We start from the raw sequence: 24,035 nt of genomic DNA, 5'->3' as shown, positions 1-24,035 counted from the left end.
AAGGACAACGAGTGCTAAGCCCAGCAGACTTATTGGTTGGAAACACTACAGAATGTTTTTCTTTCCTAAACAGAACTAAACCGGATTGATGTAACAAATTTTGAATTTTTTTCCCCTTTCCTACAGATTAATTGTATTCCAGGTACATAAGGTATTCAGAAAGCTTTCAGGCTGGGCATCAAGACAAACTTTACTCTGATATTGCTACAGTCAGACGAGAGTTTGGACCAGTGGTTGAGCTGTTATCCATGAACCCTGAGGATCTGTGGATTACTTCAACAGGAGCTAAGAAAGAGGAAGAAAACTCTACATGGTCAGTAGTCTTCAACTGGTGCATAAGGATTTCTGGAAAATGCTAGGGCGTCTACAAATGGGGAAATACTGGGGTATAATAGAACCAGCCATGGAGTGGGGACAGGGAGGACAGGCTGGTTATTCAGCCTGATTATTGTATTTATGGGAGTTCTGCTGTTTGGGGCTGTTTCAGGCCAAAGGGCAGGAGCTCACCATGCAGTTTTAAAGAATCTTTCTGTCCTAAAACTGTAAGCACCGGTAGCTTCCTGTCCCCCAGAAATTTGTTTCAGAATGCCAAACTCCATTTACAGGTTGTAAATAGTATTGGTGTGTAACACAACCCCAATTTTTTGATCCATTATTATTACAGTATCAGAGCAAGACATGAATATTCACAAGCCAAAACAAAAGGCAGTGGTGAAGAGAAGGCAGAGTAACATACACTGTTCCCAAACTGCCCTAGATGAAATACAACATTTGAAATATTTTTACAAGATAGGTAGTAGAGTACAGCATTTTCAACTTGCTTGCTGCTTGTCCAGAGAGTACTCCCCAGCATGTGAATGTAATAGAAGGCTGGAGATTTTTGATAAATTTTACTACCTATTTTGGGAAAGGAAATCAATTAGGTATTTTTTTCACATTTAATCTATTATGACAAGATACACCTTATGAAAGATACACTCTATGAAAATTGTCTCTAGTACTGAGCTTCACTTTCTGAGCCACAAACTAGAGTAGTTACATGCCGAATGCAATTTCCCAATTTTGAACTGTCTTTGTTAATTTCTTTTTCAAGTTCTGCCAGACTGTGGTGAGAACAGGCACAAGCATGAAATTAATTTCTTTTGCCTTTCAATGCCTGGAAGTGATGCTTTGACTCTATAAATGAACAAGATGATCTTTTGGGTTAGGAAAGGTAAGAAGAGTCTACATGAGGTCTGTGTGTATCTTTGCTAGGTTAGTTCTGATGAGCAGTTCGCATGACTGGTAGGCAATAGAGCCATGCCACAGAGCAGTACCATAATAACCTGCATCTACAATAACATGTCTCTGCTGACAAACCTCACAGTTGTAGATCTGGCCTCTAGTCAGAGAAGAGGAAGCAGAAGGCTGGAGATTTACATTGGAACATTAAAATTTTAGATTCAGCCTTACTGTGAATTACAGTTTGGAACTGGAAGATGGGACTACGAAATAAGGATAAACAGATCTGCATAATTCAGAACATTAATCCAATGGGGGGTTTGGCACATTTTCAATTACTATAGCATCTGATTTATTTAAAACAGTAGGTTTAGAATTTCTTTGGGGAAAGCAAAAACATAGCTCCAAAATACATGCAAGATTTCAGAAAAAACCCCAACCAAACAACCCAGCAACCCACAAAACTACTTAACTTGCTGTTATGGAGATTTGGGCTTTATTGTACTGGGTGCCTTAAAAAAAAAAAGCTCCTCTAAAAAATTCTCTGGTTCTAAATTAAGACAACATATAACTAGTGTAACGAAATGAAAGAGGGGACTACCACAGATGCCTTTGTATTCTTGTGGCCTGTATAATTCTGGAGTAGGTACCCACAAGTTAATAAACAAGGTGAAATAAACTGACTTTAAATGTTACTTAAGGAAACTAAAGTGGCAGATGAAAATCACATACCTGTAATGAGTAGACTCTGTTAGTATGCCCTTGCAGTGTGTGCAGACAGGTCTCTGTCTCTGGATCCCACACTTTGACCATAAAATCATATGCACCACTTACAACCCTTCTGCCGTCATACTGAACACACCGAACTGCAGCTACGTGGCCCATCAGCACGTGTAAACACTGGCCCGTCTCTATGTCCCAAACTCTCAGTGTAGCATCTCGAGACCCACTGACCACTCTGGAGGAACAAGAAAACCCCTCCTGTACTTAGCATAGGACATAAAAGTATTTATTAAAAACAATTAGACTTGGATATAAATCAGTTACAAGTTTTAATTTGGGACATTAGATAGCATTAGTCCACTAGCTGTCAAAGATCAAGTTTGGCATGACATTTCATTAGGGTGGCAAATGACTTGAGTGTTTTTCTTCGTTACTCTACTCGCCTCCTCAGGATCTGCCTATTTGATATAATTAGCAATCAGTATTTAAAAAGGCACTTCATTCCTGAACAACAATACAATGTCATGAGAAATTACGTGGACTGTTGTATCTATCTATGAGAGCTTATGAATATGCTGAGCTTCACCCAGTGCTATGAACATTCTGTTCTAATGACTGAGTTAACTAATGCTAACAACTAAACAAAGAAGATCTTTAGAAGTTTTACTTTTAGTGAAAGTTATTCTGCTTGATTTTTTTCAGTTTATACTTTTAAAAGCTTTTTTAGGCAAGAACAGAAATGAGAAGGAATTAATATTAATGGCATTGATAAAGAAAAAAACCTCATCATTCTTCAAAAGAGAAGAAATACAACCAACAGGCACTCTGTCAACAGCTCATTACCACAGCCAAGTAAAACAGCTTTGCCAGTGTTCGTTGAATCGAGACATGGTTTGCTATTGCAGAAACTATGATATGATCAGTTAATATTTAAATAAAATACTGCAGTGACGGTACTTAAAAAGTCATTCTGTAAAATGAGTAAAAGTTTGTAGCATTGACAAAAAGGAGAAATTATTCAGAGCGTGGGAGACTGGATCACAGCACAACAAAGAATTAGTTTTGAAATAATGTAGAATGTGACTTTATAAAGTACATGACTCAATTTTCTGTTCTTTAATTAGTACTCTTATGCTTTTGCTTCTATTAATCATCTCCTCCCTTGTGTTGATTTATGTAGTTTAGTTTGAATGCTTTGCCTGGTTTGTATTTCACTCAATGTTGGATGAGGTACCCAAGTTTAACAAGCATTTTCTGTGAACACAGGTGTAAATTACAAGCCAAACTGTGGCTGTAGCTTTAGACAAAGCCTTACCTTTTCTCATGGAGATGCATACAACGCACCGTGGAGGTGTGTCCGTACAAGGTGTGTATGCACTCTCCGGTCTCAGCGTTCCAGACTTTCAACGTTCGGTCTGTAGATCCACTGATGATGATATTGTCCCTCATCTGTGATGACCAGACTCCTCCTGTGTGCCCAACCAATGTTCTCAAACACTGAAAAGAAATATTTTGCTTAGTTACCCTGTTGACAGAGTTGAATGGAAACTGAAGTAATCTAGGAGGTAACAGTAGTCTCTCATAACAAGAGCCAGAAGACCCCTGGAGACTGCTTTGTGATTGAACTAAAAAATCCCACCTTTTAGAAAACACTCATCAAATTTCTCTCTGCATTGTCTGTACTTTGACTATAAGGAATTTTCCCTATAATCTTCCCCTTGAAAAACTAAACTGTCTTTCCGAATTTCTCAATACATGGCATGTTTTGCAGCCTTGAGTCACTTTCCTGGCATTTTTCTGAGTCACTGCAGGTTTTCCAACAGCTTTTTTGAAGCGTGAGTATTAGAACTGGAGAAAGCATTCACTTAGTAGTTTTACCACCAATCTGTAAACCATATACTCTTATTGTATTTTTCTGTTTATCCAAGAAACACTGCATTCTGTGAGCCATAGCTACAGCATCAATACTGCAAAATCACGTTTCAAACCTTTTTCACTTTACTGTTACCCAGCAGAGAATCGCACACTACATAAGCACAGCCTACCTTCTTTGATCCCAAATGTACGACATGATTTCTCACCATGTAGAGACAAGTGATTGCTCACACCTACTTCTATAAAACCTCCATCACTCTGGAACAATGACTTTTCTCTGTCTCCCAGCCTGTATTCTTTACAAGTAATGACTATATATGTTTTCTCACCAGGCAGCAATAAGTGCTAATTAGCACTGACAAGAAGAGATCCTTGCAAGACCCCTCTAGAAAGATACTCCATGAAGATTCTGCATTTACATTAACAACATGATCTCTATAATTACCCACTTTCTAACCCATTTAAATATATGCCATGTTGGTTTTTGCATTGCTCTATTTTCTTCAGTGGTGTCATGGGGATACAGCCTTACAGTGCACATAGCCATCTATTTCTGCACGATTATTTTTATCATTCAAACCTGTAACTGCACAAGAAAAGAGGTCAAGACTGTTTGATGATCTCTTCTTCTGTAATCTAATGCTAAGTGGCATTAATTGCCGTGGCCTTCCTTTAACTGTTAGTTGACTCCTCTTGTAGTCCAATATTTTTAATCTGAGATAACATATCCTAAATACCCAGTCTTTCAGTTTACTGCATTTAATTATTGACAAATTTTAGCTTTCTGGCCATTCTTTGGATCTTCTCCTTGTGCTCGTACCTTCTGAAGAAACACCAATTTTACCCCACAGGTTACTTTAGAAAAAAATCATCAAATACAGATTATCTGGATCAGCTGTAATAAAAAACATAACTTTGCTAGTTGTTTTTGAACATCCTTGTGAGCTTCTGCTGAAATGTTCTGTTATTACTGCATGCTGTATCTCCATCACATGAATTTTCTCCCCAAATAAATATTTTTTCTGCATCAGTGATAGTACACAAATTTCTGTTGTTAATATCCTGTTCTTTCTAACATCCTTGAAAATGCCTTTGCTTTTTTGCTGTACATAGATTTCCTGTTCTTTAACATTTTTTACCAGTCTTCTGCAATTCCTGGCTCATAGCTTAGTTCACTGCTATCAAATCCCATCTTTTTTCAGTTCAGAGCTGTTACTCACTTTTACAGTTCCCTTTTTTTTTTAAATTTCAACCGATTTTCTCATATTTTAAGAAATCATCCTTCTAAAGCAGTAAGAACACAATCCTTCTTTTGGGCTTTACATCTGTCAAGGGAATTATTTAGTCATGTTCATTTGCACAAACCAACCTTTAGGGTTTTTTTATTTTATTAATTCTTCAGCACCAGTAAGCATGAAGGCTGATATAGCACTCTTCCATCTTTCATATATAATTTCTGGCTCTCTTAAAGGTTTGGGGTAAATAGTCACACTAGGATTTGTAATTACTTTCAAAAAATTACTGAACAGGAATTGTTAAGTGATGCTACTATGATCAATTTTATATATTTAAAGGAACATTTTGCTTTTGAGATGGTGGTATGTACAAAGGAAGTATTTTTCATTTGAGTTTAGGCTGCCCTTTTCAATTAAAAAATGTAAATTTCAATATGGGTTCCTTCATTAGACAGTTTGTTGTAGGGAAGCCAACAGAGGCAGGGTGAGGCTGCCTATTGCTTTTAATTTTATTCTTCCCCACAGTAGTATTTACAATCCCATCAAGGATCTTCTAGGCATGCAAATACAAATGCTTTATCCATTCAGCTTCAACATTATAAAGTGGATACCTTCTACCTCTTAAACACATTATCCTCAATAGCTGTCCTGTTGTTCATGTAACTGTATCATTAAAACAAAGCCAAGTACACACAATGCTAGTCTACAAGGGAAAAGTACTGTTTCCCTGGGGCCTTTTCTGTATCTTTAGAGCACGGTCAGTCAGTCACCTTAAAACAAAAAATCTGTACGCTGAGTAGCTGTGATGTTCTAACATGAGTGAAATGTTCAGTACTGTCTTTTTGATTGCACGTATTGTTTTGCTTCTCTAAGCCAAAATTAAATTATTGAAGCTTATTAAATTCCTGCCTGAGCTGGATCTAATTTAATAGGAAATATTTAAACCTAAAGCAAGTTACTTTTTTTTTTTTTTTTTGGTGGCTCAGCAATATAGTAGCTTAGAAAGAAAAACAAACTCTGTATTAGAAATCAGAGCCAGTAAAATGAACAACCCATTTCAATAACTTGAAAACAACAGAAAGAATGCTAGAAGACAAGTGACAAAGGGAGATCCAGAGGGGTAAAAGCAGGCTAAATTAAGCTTTAAGGAAGATAAAGCAAAGTATCTGTCCAAATTCTTTAGAATCCATGTCACAAACGACTACACAAGAATAGCAGAATTGCCAAGAGAACAAGGATATGTGCCAGTAGTAACATGAGCAGCATTGCAATTTCACATCAAGGTGACTTTTTTGAACTAGACTAGTTTCTGTGTGGGAAAAGATGACTGTATTGGTTTTGTGTGGCAAGGTTTTGGTAGCGGGGGGGGGGAGGGGGTTACAGGGGTTGCTTCTGTAAGAAGCTTCTGGAAGCTTCCCCTATGTTCGAGAGAGCCCATACCAGCCGGCTCTAAGACGGACCCGCCGCCGGCCAAGGCCGAGCCAATCAGCGATAGTGGTAACGCCTCTGGGATAACATTTTTAAGAAGGAAAAAAAAAAGTTGGGAAAGAGAGAAACAGCCACCGGAGAGAGGAGTGAGAACATGTAAGAGAAACAAGCCTGCGGACACCAAGGTCAGTGAAGAAGGAGGGGGAGGAGATGCTCCAGGCGCCGGAGTGGAGATTCCCCTGCAGCCCGTGGGGAAGACCCTGGTGAGGCAGGCTGTCCCCCTGCAGTCCAGGGAGGTCCACGGTGGAGCAGATATCCACTTGCAGCCCGTGGAGGACCCCACGCCGGAGCAGGTGGGTTCCCGAAGGAGGCTGTGACCCTGTGGGAACCCTGCGCTGGAGCAGGTTCCTGGCAGGACCTGCGGTTCTGTGGAGAGAGGAGCCCACGGAGCAGGTTTTCTGGTAGGAATTGCGACCCCGTGGGGGACCCACACTGGAGCAGTGTGCTCCTGAAGGACTGCACACCGTGGAATGGACCCATGCTGGAGCAGTTCATGAAGAACTGCAGCCCATGGGAAGGGCCCACATTGGAGAAGTTCGTGGAGGACTGTCTCCTGTGGGTGGGACCCCACGCTGGAGCAGGGGAAGGAAGAGTGTGATAAGCCCTCGCCCTGAGGAGGTGAAGTGGCAGAAAATAACACATGATGACTGTAAACCCCATCCCCGTCCCCCTGTGCTGCTGTGGGGGCTTGGTGGTGAAATCCGGGAGTGAAGTTGTGCCCAGGAAGAAGGGAGGGGTGGAGGGAAGGTGTTCTGAGATTTGGTTTTATTTCTCATTACCTTGCTCTGGTTGATTTGTAATAAATTGAGTTAATTTTCCCCAAATTGAGTCTGTTTTGCCCATGATGGTAATTAGTGAATGATCTCTCCTGTCCTTATCTCGACCCGCAAACCTTTTGTTATATTTTTCTCTCCCCTGTCCAGCTGAGGATGGGGGAGTGATAGAACGGCTTTGGTGGGCACCTGGCGTCCAGACAGGGTCAACCCATCACAATGACCCAATGTTTACCGGTACTTTTTCCGATTTTTGCACCAGATGGCACTAAGGACAACCCTGCAGTTCGGTATGATGGCACAGCAGCATTTTTGACATACCGGTGCCCTACCTGTAGTTCATTTCCTAAGGAATTCAGCAGAATAACTGACTTACCTTGCCTGTAACTGCTGACCACACTTTCAGTGTGTTGTCATCAGAGCCGCTCACTATTCGATTCCCACAGAACTGAAGGCATGTGATCACGTGGTCATCATGGCCTTTGAGCACCTGATGATAAAGAACATAAAAACGTACAGTCACAATTTAACACAGGAGATTAGAGAGAAGCCAGAGAAACAAAGTGCTCTTCTGATTCATAAATTATAAAATGCTGGAGTTGCTTCAATAACAATAAGGCCCCTTAATCCCGTGTGTCAGGTCTAATTTACTGCTGGCTGGGACCAAAGGAGGTATTTTCCTTCCTCCATGGAGTGGCACAGCATTGCTTAGCAAGCACGCTACAGTTACTGCAAGTGTCCTGAAAGTATTAGGAAAAATCACTCATAAAAGTAGGCTGAATTAGTAACTGGACATTGCTCAATTCCTCTGCAGATATTCCATCTCTTTAGTTTTCAGCTGAGTTATGTTTTTACCTTTTAAGAGTTGTTTCAATCTTGAACAAAAAGGATGAGGTTGTATTATTTGCTGCTTATTTGCATTTCAGTGGTCAAGGCTGACTATATCTATTTTTTTTCCTTACCAGCCAAGCATTGTAATCTATGAAATGCCAGGCAGCACCAAAGTAAAAAAATAGAAAACCATTAACTCGATTAAATACAAATAAAAGCAATAATTTAATGTGCTGGAAATGTGGATTGGATGGTGCTTTATAGAGGTGGGATTTTCAATGCTTGATTTGGGAAAAACTGCAATTCAGTACACTTTACTGCAATACAGCAAATAAATCCTTATCAGAATACATAGGATGAGGAATATTTTATTTAAGATATCTGAACACTTTTCAAGATGTTCATCGAAATGAAATGGGCATTTGGATAATGCCTGAGGCTGTAATTTTAATAATAATTCCAAGACAAGTTGATGTGGCGTATCGAGGCAAGAAATACAGAGCCGTTGCCAGAGATACATGTAAGTCACGGCCAAATAAACAGTGGGATATAGCCATAGGTTTTCCATGGGTTTTTTTCTTGTTCTTATTTTTATTATTTTGTGGTACAGTAATCAAGAAAACAGGCAAATTGCCTTAAAACCTTAAAAGGCTATGAATATGTGTTTTGTTCATGTTTCTGCTCGTTCAATACCAGGTTTGATTAGACAGTTGCTATTTTATTTTACAAAAGGTTTGAAGTATTGCTTCATATCTTCATATTGGAAAAGACGCAACCATAGCATATCAATGTCATTTAAAAAGTTTAGTATTTTAAAAACCAAAAAGAATCTTAACATGGAATGAAGTTATTGTCTTGTGCTGCTCAATTTAGAAGAGTATGTATAAAGCATGAAATGATCACAGAATACTTGTGGAGCATTTTTATGTAGTAACATGGCCCAGCTCTACAAATACATACATACGTATACATATTTACATATATATGTGTGTGTATGTTTAATTTGAAATATAAGTATTTCCAATAAAGTTTCTGAGATTATCTGTCTCAAAGAGATTGGCATATTTATAGGAATTCAAGAAATTGCACATAAGTTTTTAGAACAGCAGTGAAAGAATTCTGCTGTATGAAGAATCACATTTTGATTTCTTAATATGGTGCTCAGAAATTAATTTAAACCCAGGGTAAGCTAAAATACAATTTATTTTTTTTTCTGTAACAATACATTACTTTTTGTGCAGGATAGTCTGGCTTGTCCAAAGAAAAAAACCAAACCTATGAGTTGATCCCACTTTGTTCGTGGCACCATGCACATAGCTCAGAAACTTACCTTAGGCGATTTAAGTTCTCCTCGCCGCCAGTTGGTATCAATCCTGTGTTGTCTAATGTAGGCGCTTTTCCACGGACTGTGTATAAAGCCTGGTTTTATTACTTTCCTCCTCTTGATATGTAATGGTTCATCAATCCCTAAAATGAATTTTAAAAAAAGGGGGGAGGGGGAGAGATGAGGCCACTCCAAAGAAAACAACTTCTCTCCCTCCCACACCTTTACAGTGACCTCTAACATTAAATACTGCACTGACGTAACAACCTCCCGCATGCCAGTATTTGCACTGTGTGTCAGTGACACCGCCCTGCTCCTCAGCTCTTTATACTACATCTTTCCTTGTCGTTTAAGCATAACTATTACGCTAATCTTGGCTGAAAATGCTCCAGTTCATCATTCCTTGCTCGCAACCTACTAGCTTGGTTTTGATCCCCCTTTCTGAGGCAATGTAGCAGATTATTGCCTTTTTCAAATGGGTATTGTCCAACAAACTCCATAACCACTTGAATGCTCGTTTTGGAACATCGTTACTCTCAGAAAAGTAAACCTTTCTGTCTGCAGTCCTCCTCTCTGGTCACCCATCTTCATTGAGTTCACTGTGACTCTTGGTATTAGTGAGCTTTTAAGTGTTTTCTTGATTTGAAAGGCTGTGTGCTTTTGGCATTGTCCTCTCCTGGCTGGAATATAAGTATAGCTATGCCCTTTCTGAACCGACACTTAAGTGGTAGTGCTTTGTTTTAGCCTCACTACTAGAGATGTATCTTTTTTTACAATTCTCTTACTCATCTCCCTTTTCTATGCAGCTCCTCTCTCTACTGCATCTCATTACTAGCAAGAGTCTTGTCTCTTGCCAGTATGTGGATTTCACTCTTCTGCCTTCGGGGTGTCTCTATCTGCAAGTCTTGAATTAACTGCTCCTTCATATTACTGAGTGCCTCACTAAGTCTAACCAGTCTACAATACGGTTTTGTTTGTCTGCGCTCTCATGCCTGGCCATATTTATTTTTACTTCTAAGCTCACAAATGTAGGCTCATTCCCCCCCCCTCAACCTTCCCCTTTTTTCTCATTCTGTCCTCTTAATAAATTCTCACTGAAATTTGTAAGAGGAGAATTGTTAGAGAAGATTTAAGAGGTTAGACACCTGGTTTCCATTGCAAAAGAAAACGAATTAATTTAGGTGTCTTTACAAATAGCCAGCGATATTCACACTGTCATGTTTGTTAAAGCCTTTGCATCAACCTCTCAGAAGTTCTTGTCTCCATACTCCAAGGCAGCCTGGACAGGTCCTTGGTTTTGCCTGTGTCCAAGAGGGATACTGAGATCACATGCATGTGCTCTGCCCCCCAGATCAGACTCCCTGTTCATGTAATTCTCCTTAAAAATAAAAGCTTACCTTCTCCGTGTGCTCAAATATGTGGCTACTTTCCTGGGAGCCTTTTTTTTGCCCATTCATACTACTGCTGAACCACTGTATCTTCTGGATTTGACACGAGCAGGCGACATCCATGTGGCTTATGGATTGTGTGTCCCTCTCTAAGCAATCAAGTTAGCACCTTCTCCCCCCACCATGTGCCATTTCTCTGTTAAATATTCCTACAAATGACATGAAATTACAGCATCCTTTCTGCCCAACCACTGAAACAGCTTTTCCTCCATATTATTTACAAACTGCAAGACTGTACTACCATTTTTATATCTGAGCTCTTATTTGCTTTGGTTGTATTCTGAATAAAAATAATCTTTAAAAAGCAAAACTGATTGTATTTTAAAAACATACACCTAGTATACTTTATAAATGGGATGTTCAAACTTAACTCCAGTTTCATTTCTAGTACTCCATGGGTTATTTCTGCTTCCTACTTTCAACAGAGATACATACCACATAACTCAAAGCATCACTAGTAGTAAATTTAAGTCACACGAATTGCCATGGTAAAACTTTAAGCTTATTATGTAAATGAACCGCACTTTTTACGACAGCAACACTTTGACCATTACATCTATCTTTTTGCTCAGCCTTACCCTCCTCTTTGCATTTCTCTCTCCAGAGAAGATTATCTTCAGCCAGAATTCTCCAGTAACGACATGTCTGGGCTGCCTGCAGAAGGTCCCTGGGTTCCAGGAATGACAGCACATACAGTGCCAGCTGTAAAAAAGAAAAATAAAGTCTATCTTCTGCATTGCTTTTGAAAGGAAAAGTGAAGTAACTCGACGTATTATCACACATCAGGGGCTGAAATATAGAAAATTGAAACAATAAATTATTAAACAATCTCAGAAACTTAACGGAGCTACAGTTTATTCCAGTGGGCACATTAAAGTATAACAATTATCTGAAGTAACTAAATCCATACAGACCACATCAGAAATTATTCTTGTATTTGCAAGAAAGTAATGTCAGCTGAATTCACTATTTTCTTTTTAAAAAATGTAATCCACATTACTATGAACCATTAACAGAACTATTAATAAAATAATTATGTCTCTGTTATTTTAGCTAACAAGTATACCGAAAGTTACTTTGAGAGTTTAACTAGAAAATACAACACTCGCCATGTGAGCAAATAGGAAAGTATGTTGTGATAAATAACATCACTCAGTAAGCCTAAATACAGAAATACTACATGCACTTGAGTTCAAAAGCACTCTGCAGCTGTAGGGAATGCAGCATATGTATCACTCTTTTTCTGATTAGAATGCAAACACACTCCTAAAGTGGTGGTACCAGGACTTTTACAGACTGGGATGCAGAAGGACTGAATATGTAACTTTGATACTGTACACAGTACGTTACCAAAAACATATGGGAAATCCCAATGAGCACCAGAAGATAAACAAGATGAACTCTTCCATGTGACAAAATTAAAGGTCATTAGGAGAACTCAGACCTCAGTTGACTAAGCTGAGCCACGTAACGACCATGATAAAACCCCTGAAATCTCCACAAACATCTTCAGAGGTATTGAAGTCTTAAACAGGGACAGAGGCATCTAAAACACAATCCGAAATACAGGGACAGCTACCATTAAGGGTATGATGACCAAGTAGAGCTTTTCTACTTGACAGCAACACTGCATCTCCCCAGTCATGGAAAATAAAAGTGTAAGATGCAGGAAAGTCCCTTCCATGGCGAAAAACTGCAGACAGAACATATTGATAAAAAGCGATGCAGGGAACTACTTACATGCTGAAAGAGTGGGGTCTTTGTCAGTAACTAACAGGATGCAGAAGTTGTCGGGGAACTCAAAATCAGATTGTCCACTTTTACTTCTGCTTGACATACCCTTTTGTGTTTAGGATTTTTTATTTAATTTTTAGCTTAAGTTATAATGTATATAAATAGAATCTGCCCTTCAAAGCAGCACAGACTGAAATTCAGTAAAGAAGTCATAACCATAGGCTGCTGACCTCAGCAGATTTTTTACCTTATTATGTGAGAAACGTTTACTTTCAGTAATCTAGAGCAGCCAGTGACTAGGCAGGAAATAAAAAATCAGTACACCAGAACTGTTTGCATTTTGACTGCACACACCTTGTTTGCATGTCATCACCTGCAGCTCACATTGAGCACGTAGGGACTTCACATTTGAGGGGCCTGTCTTAAGTTATGCATTAGATCCTGTATGCACCCCAGGCCATAATGCCGAGGAATCTTCCTTCTGTCCCTACTCAGGGAGTCAGCATTTAGGACCTGCTGTAAGGCTCCTCTCTATTACAAGAGCAACAACTGTACCTGTCCTTTTAGACTTTCTGTCTTAATTCCTGGTATGTAAAATTACTTAAGAAGTGCTGTTTCCTAACACACATCAGATAGTCCTGCATGCGGCAAGACTCAAACATGAAAGAGATCCTTTCCATTTTGGCTGGATGTTCCTTAACTGACAATAGTTTGTTTAAATATCACTTGCCCTACCTATACAGATACGGATGGTTGCTAAGATGGTGTTAATTAAAACCTGTGAGCCAACTGATTCTAAACCAGGTTACATATGGATGACATTTATTTTAGACTATATTTATCTAAATAGTCATCGAGGGTCAACAGAGCCCACAGTTGACTTTAAGATTACCAGCACATAAAAGATGACATCCCTTTGTGTCAGCTCATGGATCGAGTTAGAAGAAAACTTCAGGTAGCAAAGTTCTGACCTTTGACTCAACTGTATTTAGGACTACTCTCTGCAGTAGTGTTAATAATACCAAATAATAAGCAGTCTCTCACCTTTTTCTTCACTCACACACACAGCACCAACAAAATTTCTGTGGCTGATTTCAGCAAAACTCCTTATCTATTGGTTTCTAGACCTGGTTTTCACAAACAAGTAATTTCAGTAATTATTTCTAAAGTCTCAGCAAGAAAACAGGAGTATTCATTTCAGATTAATTGTTCGACTGCACCTTTCCTCAGGAGGAAAGCAAATATTTTCTTGGTTATTCAGCTATTAAGTTACTGTCTTTGCATTGCTGAAAACGTTTTTGAAGAAAAGCCCTCCCATCCAAATCATCTTCTTGTTCTGGTTAGGTCATAAAATCACTGCATTGTATCCAACAGCACTGGAGATAACTACAGATGTTAATGCAGAGCGACAACTCACGAGAGCCTGTTTTCACAGGATGCTGGCTTTGATAGGGAAGCCTGTTTACAGAATTACTGACCCTAACAACTTGCTCTTGTCCCCACAGCTCAGTTCGTCACCCCCTACTGCAGTCAACGTAAGTAGCTGCAGACAGCATCACTTAGGAGATCTGGGTGTAGAATGATCTTCAAAACAGAGAGGAGATGGCGGAGTTAGATTGATCGGGTTTTTGCGTTTAACTCCGTTCATTTTGGTGACAGTGACTGGGGTTTAGGAAGTGAAAATTATTTAAGTCACCTTCACTGGTGAAGTCAGCCTTTCATAAAGCTAAGCACTTGACAGTATTCTGGTTTCAAAAGGCAAGAAAAAACACTAAAAACCAAACACAAGTAGCTTACAATGGAGTCAAGAAACATAAGTGAAAAAAAGAAAGTTTTACAACTAAATAGCTTATCTTTTCTATGAAGAAGTCACTAAAACTGAAATAATAACATGATCATTAGTTGCAGCGTAAGTAGATCACTGGTTGTACTTGAATTAGTTTTGCCACTAAATCACGCAAAGACAACCAAGACAGCCAAGACAACCATGAGTTACTATCATCAATTCTGTATTAAGATCTCCGGACTTATAGATGCAGAAGTGGCAAAGTATCTTCTGTTTGCTCAAAATATAAAGTCTTGCTGCCTTCCTCCGCCTCTGAAATAAGGCTGCTTTGGGCAGCTTCTCTAGAAACATAGCAACCATGTAGAGGTCTTACTAAACTCTTCTCCTCGCCCAGTGTCCTTTCCATTTATGAAGGCAGCTGCCACAGGAAGTGCTTCTGTAAATACTAATCTCATGACATGTGTACTAAGTTAATACTCGTTGCATAAATTGCTTCCAACCCCTTACAAACGCTAACCAGCAAGGGAAGGCTGTGACACTTCCTAACTTGTGAAGATATAACAGTATATAAAAGGAAAGAAGGGTCTTGTACATCTAAGTATTCAAAAATAGGATATACACCAGAAAATGTCAAGAAACAGAGATACAGAACAGTCTTCAAGTAGTAAGACCATGTCAAACACAGCAACCACATGCTCACACCAGAATACCTCTTAAGAACTTGCTTTGTAATGTGTTAGTATCTGAAGACTTACAAAGACTTCAGCCCACATGAACTTTTTTACATGGAAAACCCAACATGCAGTAGATCTGCCAAAAGAAAACAGACTTCCTCCCCAATCCAGATAATAAAACTACTTCTGATTCCCTAAAATCAATCAAGTTCAGAGGTACCGTTTCTAAATTAACTAAAATACATTCATTTAATAATTGCAGCAAACGGGGTTTATAATCTTTCATGTCCACCCTCATGTTCTAGTTGTGAGGACATCAAGAATTACTCTTCTGTGGACAGTGTTTAGTTACACACGCTGAAATCTAAATCTTAGTTTCTCTTTAACCTGACACAACATAATCTGATTTGCAGTAAAGGACTTACTGTAAGATATCTGCTTAATTAGGGTTTGGCTTCATCCTTAGTGAGAAGTGCTCTTCTGGGTTTACTTTTGGGTTTTTTGGTAGAGATTTTAGGACTCAGTTTGTTTAAAATAAATGCAAAGATAATATTCACAACCCCCCCAACATTTAAAGCATTACAAAATAATGCTTATACTTACAGAATAATGTATAGAAAGGCCTTGCATCCAGAGGAAATTTTTGTGTGTGCATGGCTTAACAGAATTAGTTCTCAAAAAAAAAGCACAATCAGCCCAATTAAGATACAGAGATATTTTTAAAGACACTGGGATTGTGTTTAAAGGAGTCACCCATATTTCCAGGTATCTAAAGGAATAAAATTACGTTTAATCAGTTGCCATGTTATGGCAGTGTACCATATTGTGGACCTCTAACACCAGTTTACATCACTGTATTGGCAAAACTGAATGCCATAATTAGCATGGAAGTTTTTAAAAAGTGTCAGCTGATGCATTGCATAGTTCAGTAGTAATCTGTATTTCTCACCTCTTTGGGGAGCAAGGAAATGAAGTCTCTTTGAAACTGGGGCTCTATCACTTGCATCATGTGTTTTACTTGTGTTGGTTCACAACTATCAATCAGTTCATCTAAAGCAAGTAATTTCTCTGGTCCACTCCAGCTCTGCAAGACAAAGAAAGAAACAGTAAGCTTAGTTCAATACTCTAGTTTGGTTTATCCTAGCAGGTGCCATTGCTTTGCCATAAGGCAGGTTAAGTTTCCTTGTTGAGCTATATACAAGCATATAAAAAGCCAGCAAGATAAATGCTCATGTTAATTACACAAAAATGAGAAGTTAATCAACACAAAATATTGAAAATTACTGCATTGATTCATAAGCTAAGAAAGGATTTGTTCGACACACACATACAGATTAGCAATTAAAGAGATAATAATATTTAATAATAATAATAATTAAATTAATTAAGCTTCTTCTGGAGTTCATGAAATCTACACACACATTACTGACAACCAAGGGCTTGCAACAGAACACGGTCCCCTTCTTTATCTTTCTCTGTTGTGTATTCAAGTGAGATGTTAACATTTAACTTTTATGTTTCATCTGGTACAAAACCAAAAACTTTAAATGAAATGAGAGGAAAGGAAAGAAAGAAACTTTTTCTAAAAGTACATTAGCTTACCGCCTGCTTATTACTACAGTATGTCCCTAAGTGACAATGCTGTAATTTCAGAATCCTGGCTATAAACCAACGTATATTTTGTAAGTATCAATTTACACTTGAATAAACAGGGAATTTTGACTGGTAATTTTCTTACTTCACATTTTTACTAATGGGCATCATAAAATTTGAAGATTTTAATAAGGCACTCATCTGAGAGCATAGCAGATTAGCAGCATTGTTTGTAGAAAAAAATTAATAACTGAATACACTGCACATCTGAAAAGCATGTCTTAAACTCATCTGTGCTCATCAAAGAGTTTTGATTTGTTATCTGAAAACAATTTAAAGAAAAAAATAATTTCTACAGGAAAAAACAAGAGCCACCACTAACTGATTTAGCAACAGAATTAGAGCATGAATAAAACCTTAGAGAGGAGAGAAAATGAGACATCACAGGTTTTGAGAGCAGACTCACATTCATATTCTTGAATGTCTTCTAGAGTGACATTTACAAGTAATTAGCACATACAAATGATATTACTGTTATGGTAAGAGGCTAACTGAAATAAAAAAAAAAAAAAAAGGCAAGATACCTTGCAATTAAAATTTCTGTATTAATCTGCCATGTATCTCAAGACCTTTATTACTCGTGCTCTGAATTTCTGTTCTCTGGATTTGATTCTGACAATTAATTCCGGTCTCCACAATACTACAATGTTTGTATATTGTGAAGTTTCTGCAGAACAATGAGGCAAGTGAAGGAGAAGGTGGAATTTCTGAAAGCGAACGCAAAGCAGATAAATACCCCACTTTACTCAATGTAGAAAGATCATCGTGTTGCATCATTTCTCCCTAATTAAAATGTCAAAATACTCAGAATGTCAAGAAAAGTATCATTTACCCACATGATGACCCACCCGACTTTCTGGTGACCCCATTCCATCAGGGCAGTGAAAGCAGCTTTGAGCTGCCTTAAGCGCGGAGCGAGCACCGGCGGGACAGTTGTGAGAGGGCAGACAGTGTGCGTAGCAGCTTGTTCACCCCGGTTACGCGCTCTCACTCTACGGCGAACGCGTGGCAGATCCCAGACAGCCTACCCTAACAGAGGAGGGGAAGGAAGTTCCTGCGACCTGAGCCTTTCTACACGCTGTTAGCAACTGGTAAGATGGTCTAAGCTGGCAAGAAAACATTCCCCATCCCTGTGTGTACGTAGATTGTCACCGTATGAGATGAGGGCTTCCGTGTCTCATATCCAAGAACCTCAGAATATTAAAAAGAAACAAGAATGTCTCAGCATAAATTGCAGCAGTGCTGTTACAAACAGCTTTTATTATAAATTTCTTTCAATAGAAACATTTGCATCACAGAGCAGTTCTCCATAAATCATGCACTGAAGAACTGTTTATCTCACCAACTTTCCAACTGCTGTTTGTTTCCTCAACCCAGAGCTTAGCTGGTGTTAGGTACAAACATTTGCAATCTTTAATCTCATCTGTCAGCCATGTTTGAATTTAGGAGAATTTAAAAAAGGGAAAGTAATACCTGTGTGACTTCCTTATAATATAAATTTCCAAGGTCAGCCTGCTCTCAATTTATAAGCAGCTACATTTATTAAATTAGAACAACTCAACCTGAAGAGCATATTTTTTTGCTGTGGCAAACGTTGCTAGCAGTTATGAACATGCTATTGATTAATGTTTTCACTGTACACTATCTTAATCTGTAACTCTCTTCACTTAGACATTTCTGTTTAAAAAATATAATACAGATCTGAACAGAAAAGGGAAAAGATTTAAGAATGGGAAAAAGATGCTGATGAATAAAAGCAGTACCCTCTTTCATTTGTCCATTCATCATTAGGGGATGGCTACAGGCAGCTTCCTAAGGCTCTTTTTAAGCAATCAGCTGCTACAAAAGTCTTTCACTTAAGCAAACAAACCTCCAGCTACAGTCACTAAGGGGTCTCTGAGGGAAATGTTTGGCATGGAAAATTGGGATGAAGCCTTGCCAGATGAACACAACTGTTTGCATTAACAAAGGCAAGACTAGTAAATTACTGTTTCTGGGCCCCATAGCTTGATCCATTTGCAAAAAAAATTGCACATAGTACATTGAGCGCAGAGAGTAAGAAATAAGTTTGTGGCTTTGATGAAAAACAACAGTGAACAAATGTCACAGAAGAGGGAAAAAAAAAAAAAGTAAGTGTGTGCCAAACAGTTTGCAAGGTTTTAAACATTGTAGATGACCAGAGACTCCCGAGACACATGATGCAGTGTCCAGATACCTGGGATTTCTACCAAGTGATTCCCTTTCAAACTGAAGATCCTTGTAAAGAATATACTTTATCTTTAAAATGTGTTTAATTGGTTTTCCTTGTCTTCAAAACTTAAGTTTAATTTTAATGTAAAATTAAAATAAAACTTTAATTATGGGCAGGGGTTCCCCAAGAAAAGGTAGCTCCAGGATTCATTCACGTATCCCTTGGAAAGCCACCAGGGACTACTGATACTGCTCTTTGAATTATATGAGATTCCTAAACAAACATCTCCCCTCTTCCCTCCAATTTCCTCAGGGAGGAGTTCATTTGTCAGCCAAGGCCTTTTGGCTTGTTCATACCATTTCCTCATTCAGTAATGTAGTTGCTGCAACCATGGCACTACCTACCTGAAAACTATCCCTTCTTCTTCCCCATTGCTATTACGTTTAAATGTCCTTCCTTTTGTTTTTAGGCATGCAAAACAGCGTTATGATCATGTAAACGACATCTTTGCTGCTTCTACAACTTCTACAACTTCCACCTCATCTCTCCTGTCTGACCTGCCAGCTATCCTTTCATCATCTTCTGTTGCCGGACCTCTACTCTTCCATGACATATGCTTTTCTGTCGCACAGCTCTCATCTGCTAGCTCCAATTTGTGCAATTACAGTTTGTAGCAATTGCATCCTTTTTCTTTTAGAGGTATATTTAGGACACCTGTTTTAAAGGGTTTAGTTTCAGGGTGCTGTTCCCCATTACTGACTTCTGTTAATGCAGGTCTGTCATTATAGAGACCTGCAGGAAGGGCTCTTCTGGAGCCAGCTTCTGTCCAACTCTTGGATCAGTTACCAAGAACTCTGCCACCCTCCACCTCAAAGGTATCTCAGTCTGGATAAAAATAGCACATAATCAAAATCCACTGAAAGAAACACTGTCTACATCAGCAAGTAGTTTGTCACAACAGGAGGGGTTTGGGAGCAGCTGGTGCTGAAGCCTCCATGTTAACCCGTCTCTAAGACTTAGTCTGGTCCCCTGGGCTGAACGTCTGTACCACACATGACGTGAACCTGTCTAGATGAGCAACAACTGCTTCAGACCCTTATGTCTCCACTATGGGTTGGACAACGTAGAGTGTCTTCTGAAAGGAGTCTAGTTTGTATATACCAAAACTGCCCTGAGACCCAAGCCAATGGGAAATAAGCAGGGATGATCAGATCTGCTTTAAGTCTGCACTAATCGTCTGAAACACACTGATAATGGTGATAGAGCCGGAAAAGGTATGCAGCTGTAGCATGAATCTCTCCCACTTGTGTACAGGGGTTGTGCAGAAACACCAAACCCTTGACCTCATCCTACCACAAGACGCAGAGCAGAAAATGCTGCAATGCTGGTTATGATACAATCTTTACCACCTGCTTCACATAAGAGGTGGACTACTCAGTTGCACATTTATGCATTCATGAGTGTCTTTTGAAGAATGAGAAATGGAGAATGGTAAGTAATTTGAATTTAGGTGACTTGGCCAACTATTTATGTAAAAGTAAGGAACAGTACTCTTGCCAGCCACAAATGGCAAAAGCATTTTGGACACTATCTAGACTGCTGAGAAAAAAAATGCTTCCAATCTTAGGTAAAATAATAGCATTCACTAGTTACTCAAAGTGATTGCCTATACTTACTGTGTATGGAACAACTTTTCAACATCAATATTCCAAGAGAATGCAAATTTTTTATCACATTACTTAAATGAAACCCAACACTGCAAGTATGTGAAGTAGGAGGAAGGGGGGGGGGGGGGGGGGCGGGGAGAGGGAGAGAGAGAGAGAACTTAATAATTTTTAAAGCAGTACCATCTCTGACTGAACTTAGCATGCAGCTGATTTTTTTTTTCCTTATGGCAAGCAATTTGGTGACTTAAAAAATATATCCTGCTTCAAATAAAATAAAATTTCTTGTAGAAGAAAAAATCTTGTAAAGATACACTTGGGCATTGAGTTTTAAAGATCTTATAGTGGATATTAAAAAGACCTGAAGCCAAGAGCCACTGCAAAACATAAAAAATAAATAGGCCTTTAAGAAATAAAATGGTTTGAACCTATTAAAATGCTTTTCTATTTTTTCTTTCCAGACTTAACATTTCACTGAAATCAATATATATCTTCATTTTTAAAGGGAAAGTCCAATTACTCTTCCAACTGTTTCTCCTTTCTGCATTAGTTTTTTTGTCACTTCCAAAATAAAAGGCTTAGCTCAACTATAAAACATAAGAGCAGCAATAACATATAAAAAATAAATTTAAAAAAACCCTTAAAGGTTATCTTGAGTTTTCTTAGTATTTGAGGAGTGGTCTTGCTTTTCAATTTGAAAAGATAACATAGGAGTGAGACACCTCAAAATAACTGAGTATCACTTGTTACTGGTAGCTTCTATGCCAAAGGACAGTTCTACCTTGAAACAGTACATTTGTCCAGCTAACGTGTCCCTGGAAATTTAGCTTTAAAATTAATTGGAAATATATTTTTGCATAAAATAAGATAGTGTTATTAAGCAGGCTTAGCAGGCATACAGTACATAAGGAAGAAAGCTCTCCCGTTTCCATTTCTGTACAGGAGAAACTCTGTATTGCAAGAATGATGCTACATATGGCATTTAATTCCACCCTTTGGGCAAAGCTAGCTCCCCTTACTTTAAGAATACGCTTTTATCATTTGACTAAGACTTGCCCCATTCATAAAACTCACGTAGAAAATAAGCACACAGAAAATGAGGTGGCTCAGCATTAGCCAAGGAGATGTAACATTGAGATACAGCTACGTGACTTTGAAAGCTTTTGGTTCTAAAATAAGGGACTCCTGTTTGTGAATGCAATAAAAACTACCAGTGACAGAAGTGATCAATAACTGCTACTCGATGACCTCCAGTTATGAGAGAGAGGCCTGCCTCTCTCTCTCAAGAGTATAGATCAACATTTAGGCATTTAGTACTGCAACTAAGTATTCTGGAGTATCAACTTATATATGTATTAAAGCATGGTTTCTACATTACTAACCCCAAATTTGGGATCCTAAAATAATAACAACTTAACTACAGGCAAAATTTCCATAGGCTTACAGACTTCTTTTCCTTATCCTGACCAAACAGCCGATAGCATTGGTTTCACTGTCAAGCTTGTTTGCACTACTCTCTTAAACATTTCAGCCTTTCATAATCTTTTTTTCTAAATACGTAACTATTGATAGCTAGCAATCTTATGTGAGAAAATACGCATTGTACATTGTAGATAACAAAATAGCTTTTGTTAGTACAAAGGCTTTAACATTACAAAATGTTAAAATATAATGCAGTATTCCATTATCATATATACGAAGTGCCATTCAGATATGATTCTTAGGGGTTAAAAAGACATATTTCTATGAACAGTCTCAAAAAAGATACACCATAATAATTAAATGTGAATATTTTTAAGAAACTGAATGATATGTACAAGAATATCTTAATTCCAAACTTCCACTGTTTTAAGCAGATTATAAATGTGTAAAAATAAAGAGAGAAGGAGTTCTACATTATTATTTTAATGTTCAGAACTGACAGTGATTGAGATCAATGGTATTATGTGGCAGCATGAATCAAGCCAAAAGCACGCTTCTGCCTGCAAAATTGTACGCTTGCTACTGTATCTACAATATTGCTCTTCTCTCTTTGCCTGTTACGGTAATTGAAACAATGACTGTATTAGTTAGTTACTCCTTTTGAAAATGTTTTTAGAAGTAACAGTTTATTAATCAAGATAGGAAGACATAATATTTCCATTTTTCAAATCAATGACTAGGACTCATTCCTGCTTCTTAAAAATATAGAGCAAAATTGTAAAGAGATCTCCACGGTACAGGTTATGGAATAGGAGCAGAGGCCTGCCCCGAACTGTGTTTGTATTAACGCACACAAAATTGGCTTAGGTGCTACCAGATTGGTGTCCACGTAGATTTCAGTTTCGACGTGTGCAAATGGTCCACAGCACTGTCCTTCACACCTTTTCTTTTGTCAGATACAAGTTTTAGGCATTGCTGAAGGCTGCTAGAAAGACACAGAAAACCTCCTTCCCCCCTCCGTTCAATTGTATACACAGGTACTGGCTGACAGTGTTCAGTATACGAAGATCAGTAAAAATACACATTGAGTTTCCTTTTAATCTATTTTTGCTCAACTTTTCTTTCTATTCTTAGAAGACTCCAGACTTCCGACAAATTTAGTGCTATACCTGCACTGAAGCAAACCATGCACTAAAGCTTACTAGTCTCCAAGTGAAAACATCTCAAGTTAGCTTGAGGCCATGGAGGCAGCCGTTACATGTTGGACAGACTTTGCAGAAAATGTGAAAACATCAAACAGGAAGGGTTATTTTATTAAGAAACCAGAGAAAGTAGTTATTTTTTGTGAATCTCTACAGTAACTAGCAGAAGCAAGGAAAAACAATTCCTTAAAGTTTATGCCTATTTGTGTTTGCAACAGTACACAAAATGAATGACAGAGATATTCTGGGATGTATGAGGACTGCCTCTATTGAAGCAACCTTCTGCTTAAATCATGGAGGTAAGCTGCTTCAGATGTTTATTTCTCTAAGCACTGGTTACCTGAAACATTTTCAGCCATTCCTGAAGGCCTGTTGGTGGCTGCACAGATGTAATGCGGCGACGTTGCTGTCCCTGGCCATTGGCTGCCCTCAGGTCCCCAAAAGTAGTAGGTGTGGCAGAGCATGGCACCAGCCCCGTAGTACTATGATACAAGTAAAAAGTGATAGTCACATGTAAAACATTACAGAAAATTTAAAAGTCTGTTGCAGAGCAAAAAAAAAATCTAGTATAGAATTTGCAACTATTACTTAAACTCTTTTAACTTCATGCAAGAACAGTAACATAAAAAATTGTTCTGCTGGTCACTCAAGAGATCAGTTCCCTCACTTTAATAAATCCACCTGTTTCTACCACTGCAGTACTAATCCTCCAGCTAGGGGGAAAATGGGGATCACCTTTCCAGGCTGAAATATTACCACTCCGTTAATTGGCCAGCAGGTTGTCTATAAAG

The 24,035-nt window shown here is 38.5% G+C and overlaps 1 protein-coding gene across 7 annotated transcripts in view; it reads right to left on the bottom strand.

The window, feature by feature from the left end:
* Positions 1-24,035, bottom strand: part of FBXW7 (F-box and WD repeat domain containing 7) — a 189,365-nt gene that overhangs the window by 5,588 nt on the left and 159,742 nt on the right. For all 7 annotated transcript variants that reach the window (XM_049814589.1, XM_049814588.1, XM_049814587.1 and 4 more), the window contains 7 exons: positions 23,585-23,726; positions 16,062-16,196; positions 11,497-11,620; positions 9,477-9,613; positions 7,692-7,805; positions 3,260-3,441; positions 1,954-2,179 (listed from right to left, as the gene is read on the bottom strand). In XM_049814589.1, the coding sequence (XP_049670546.1) occupies positions 1,954-2,179; positions 3,260-3,441; positions 7,692-7,805; positions 9,477-9,613; positions 11,497-11,620; positions 16,062-16,196; positions 23,585-23,726 (1,060 nt within the window). The remainder of the gene's footprint in view (positions 1-1,953; positions 2,180-3,259; positions 3,442-7,691; positions 7,806-9,476; positions 9,614-11,496; positions 11,621-16,061; positions 16,197-23,584; positions 23,727-24,035) is intronic.

The sequence above is a fragment of the Accipiter gentilis genome, chromosome 12 (assembly GCF_929443795.1).
Source record: "Accipiter gentilis chromosome 12, bAccGen1.1, whole genome shotgun sequence".
NCBI classification, from domain to species: Eukaryota; Metazoa; Chordata; class Aves; order Accipitriformes; family Accipitridae; genus Astur; species Astur gentilis.
This window is presented reverse-complemented; position numbering and strand designations above follow the sequence as displayed.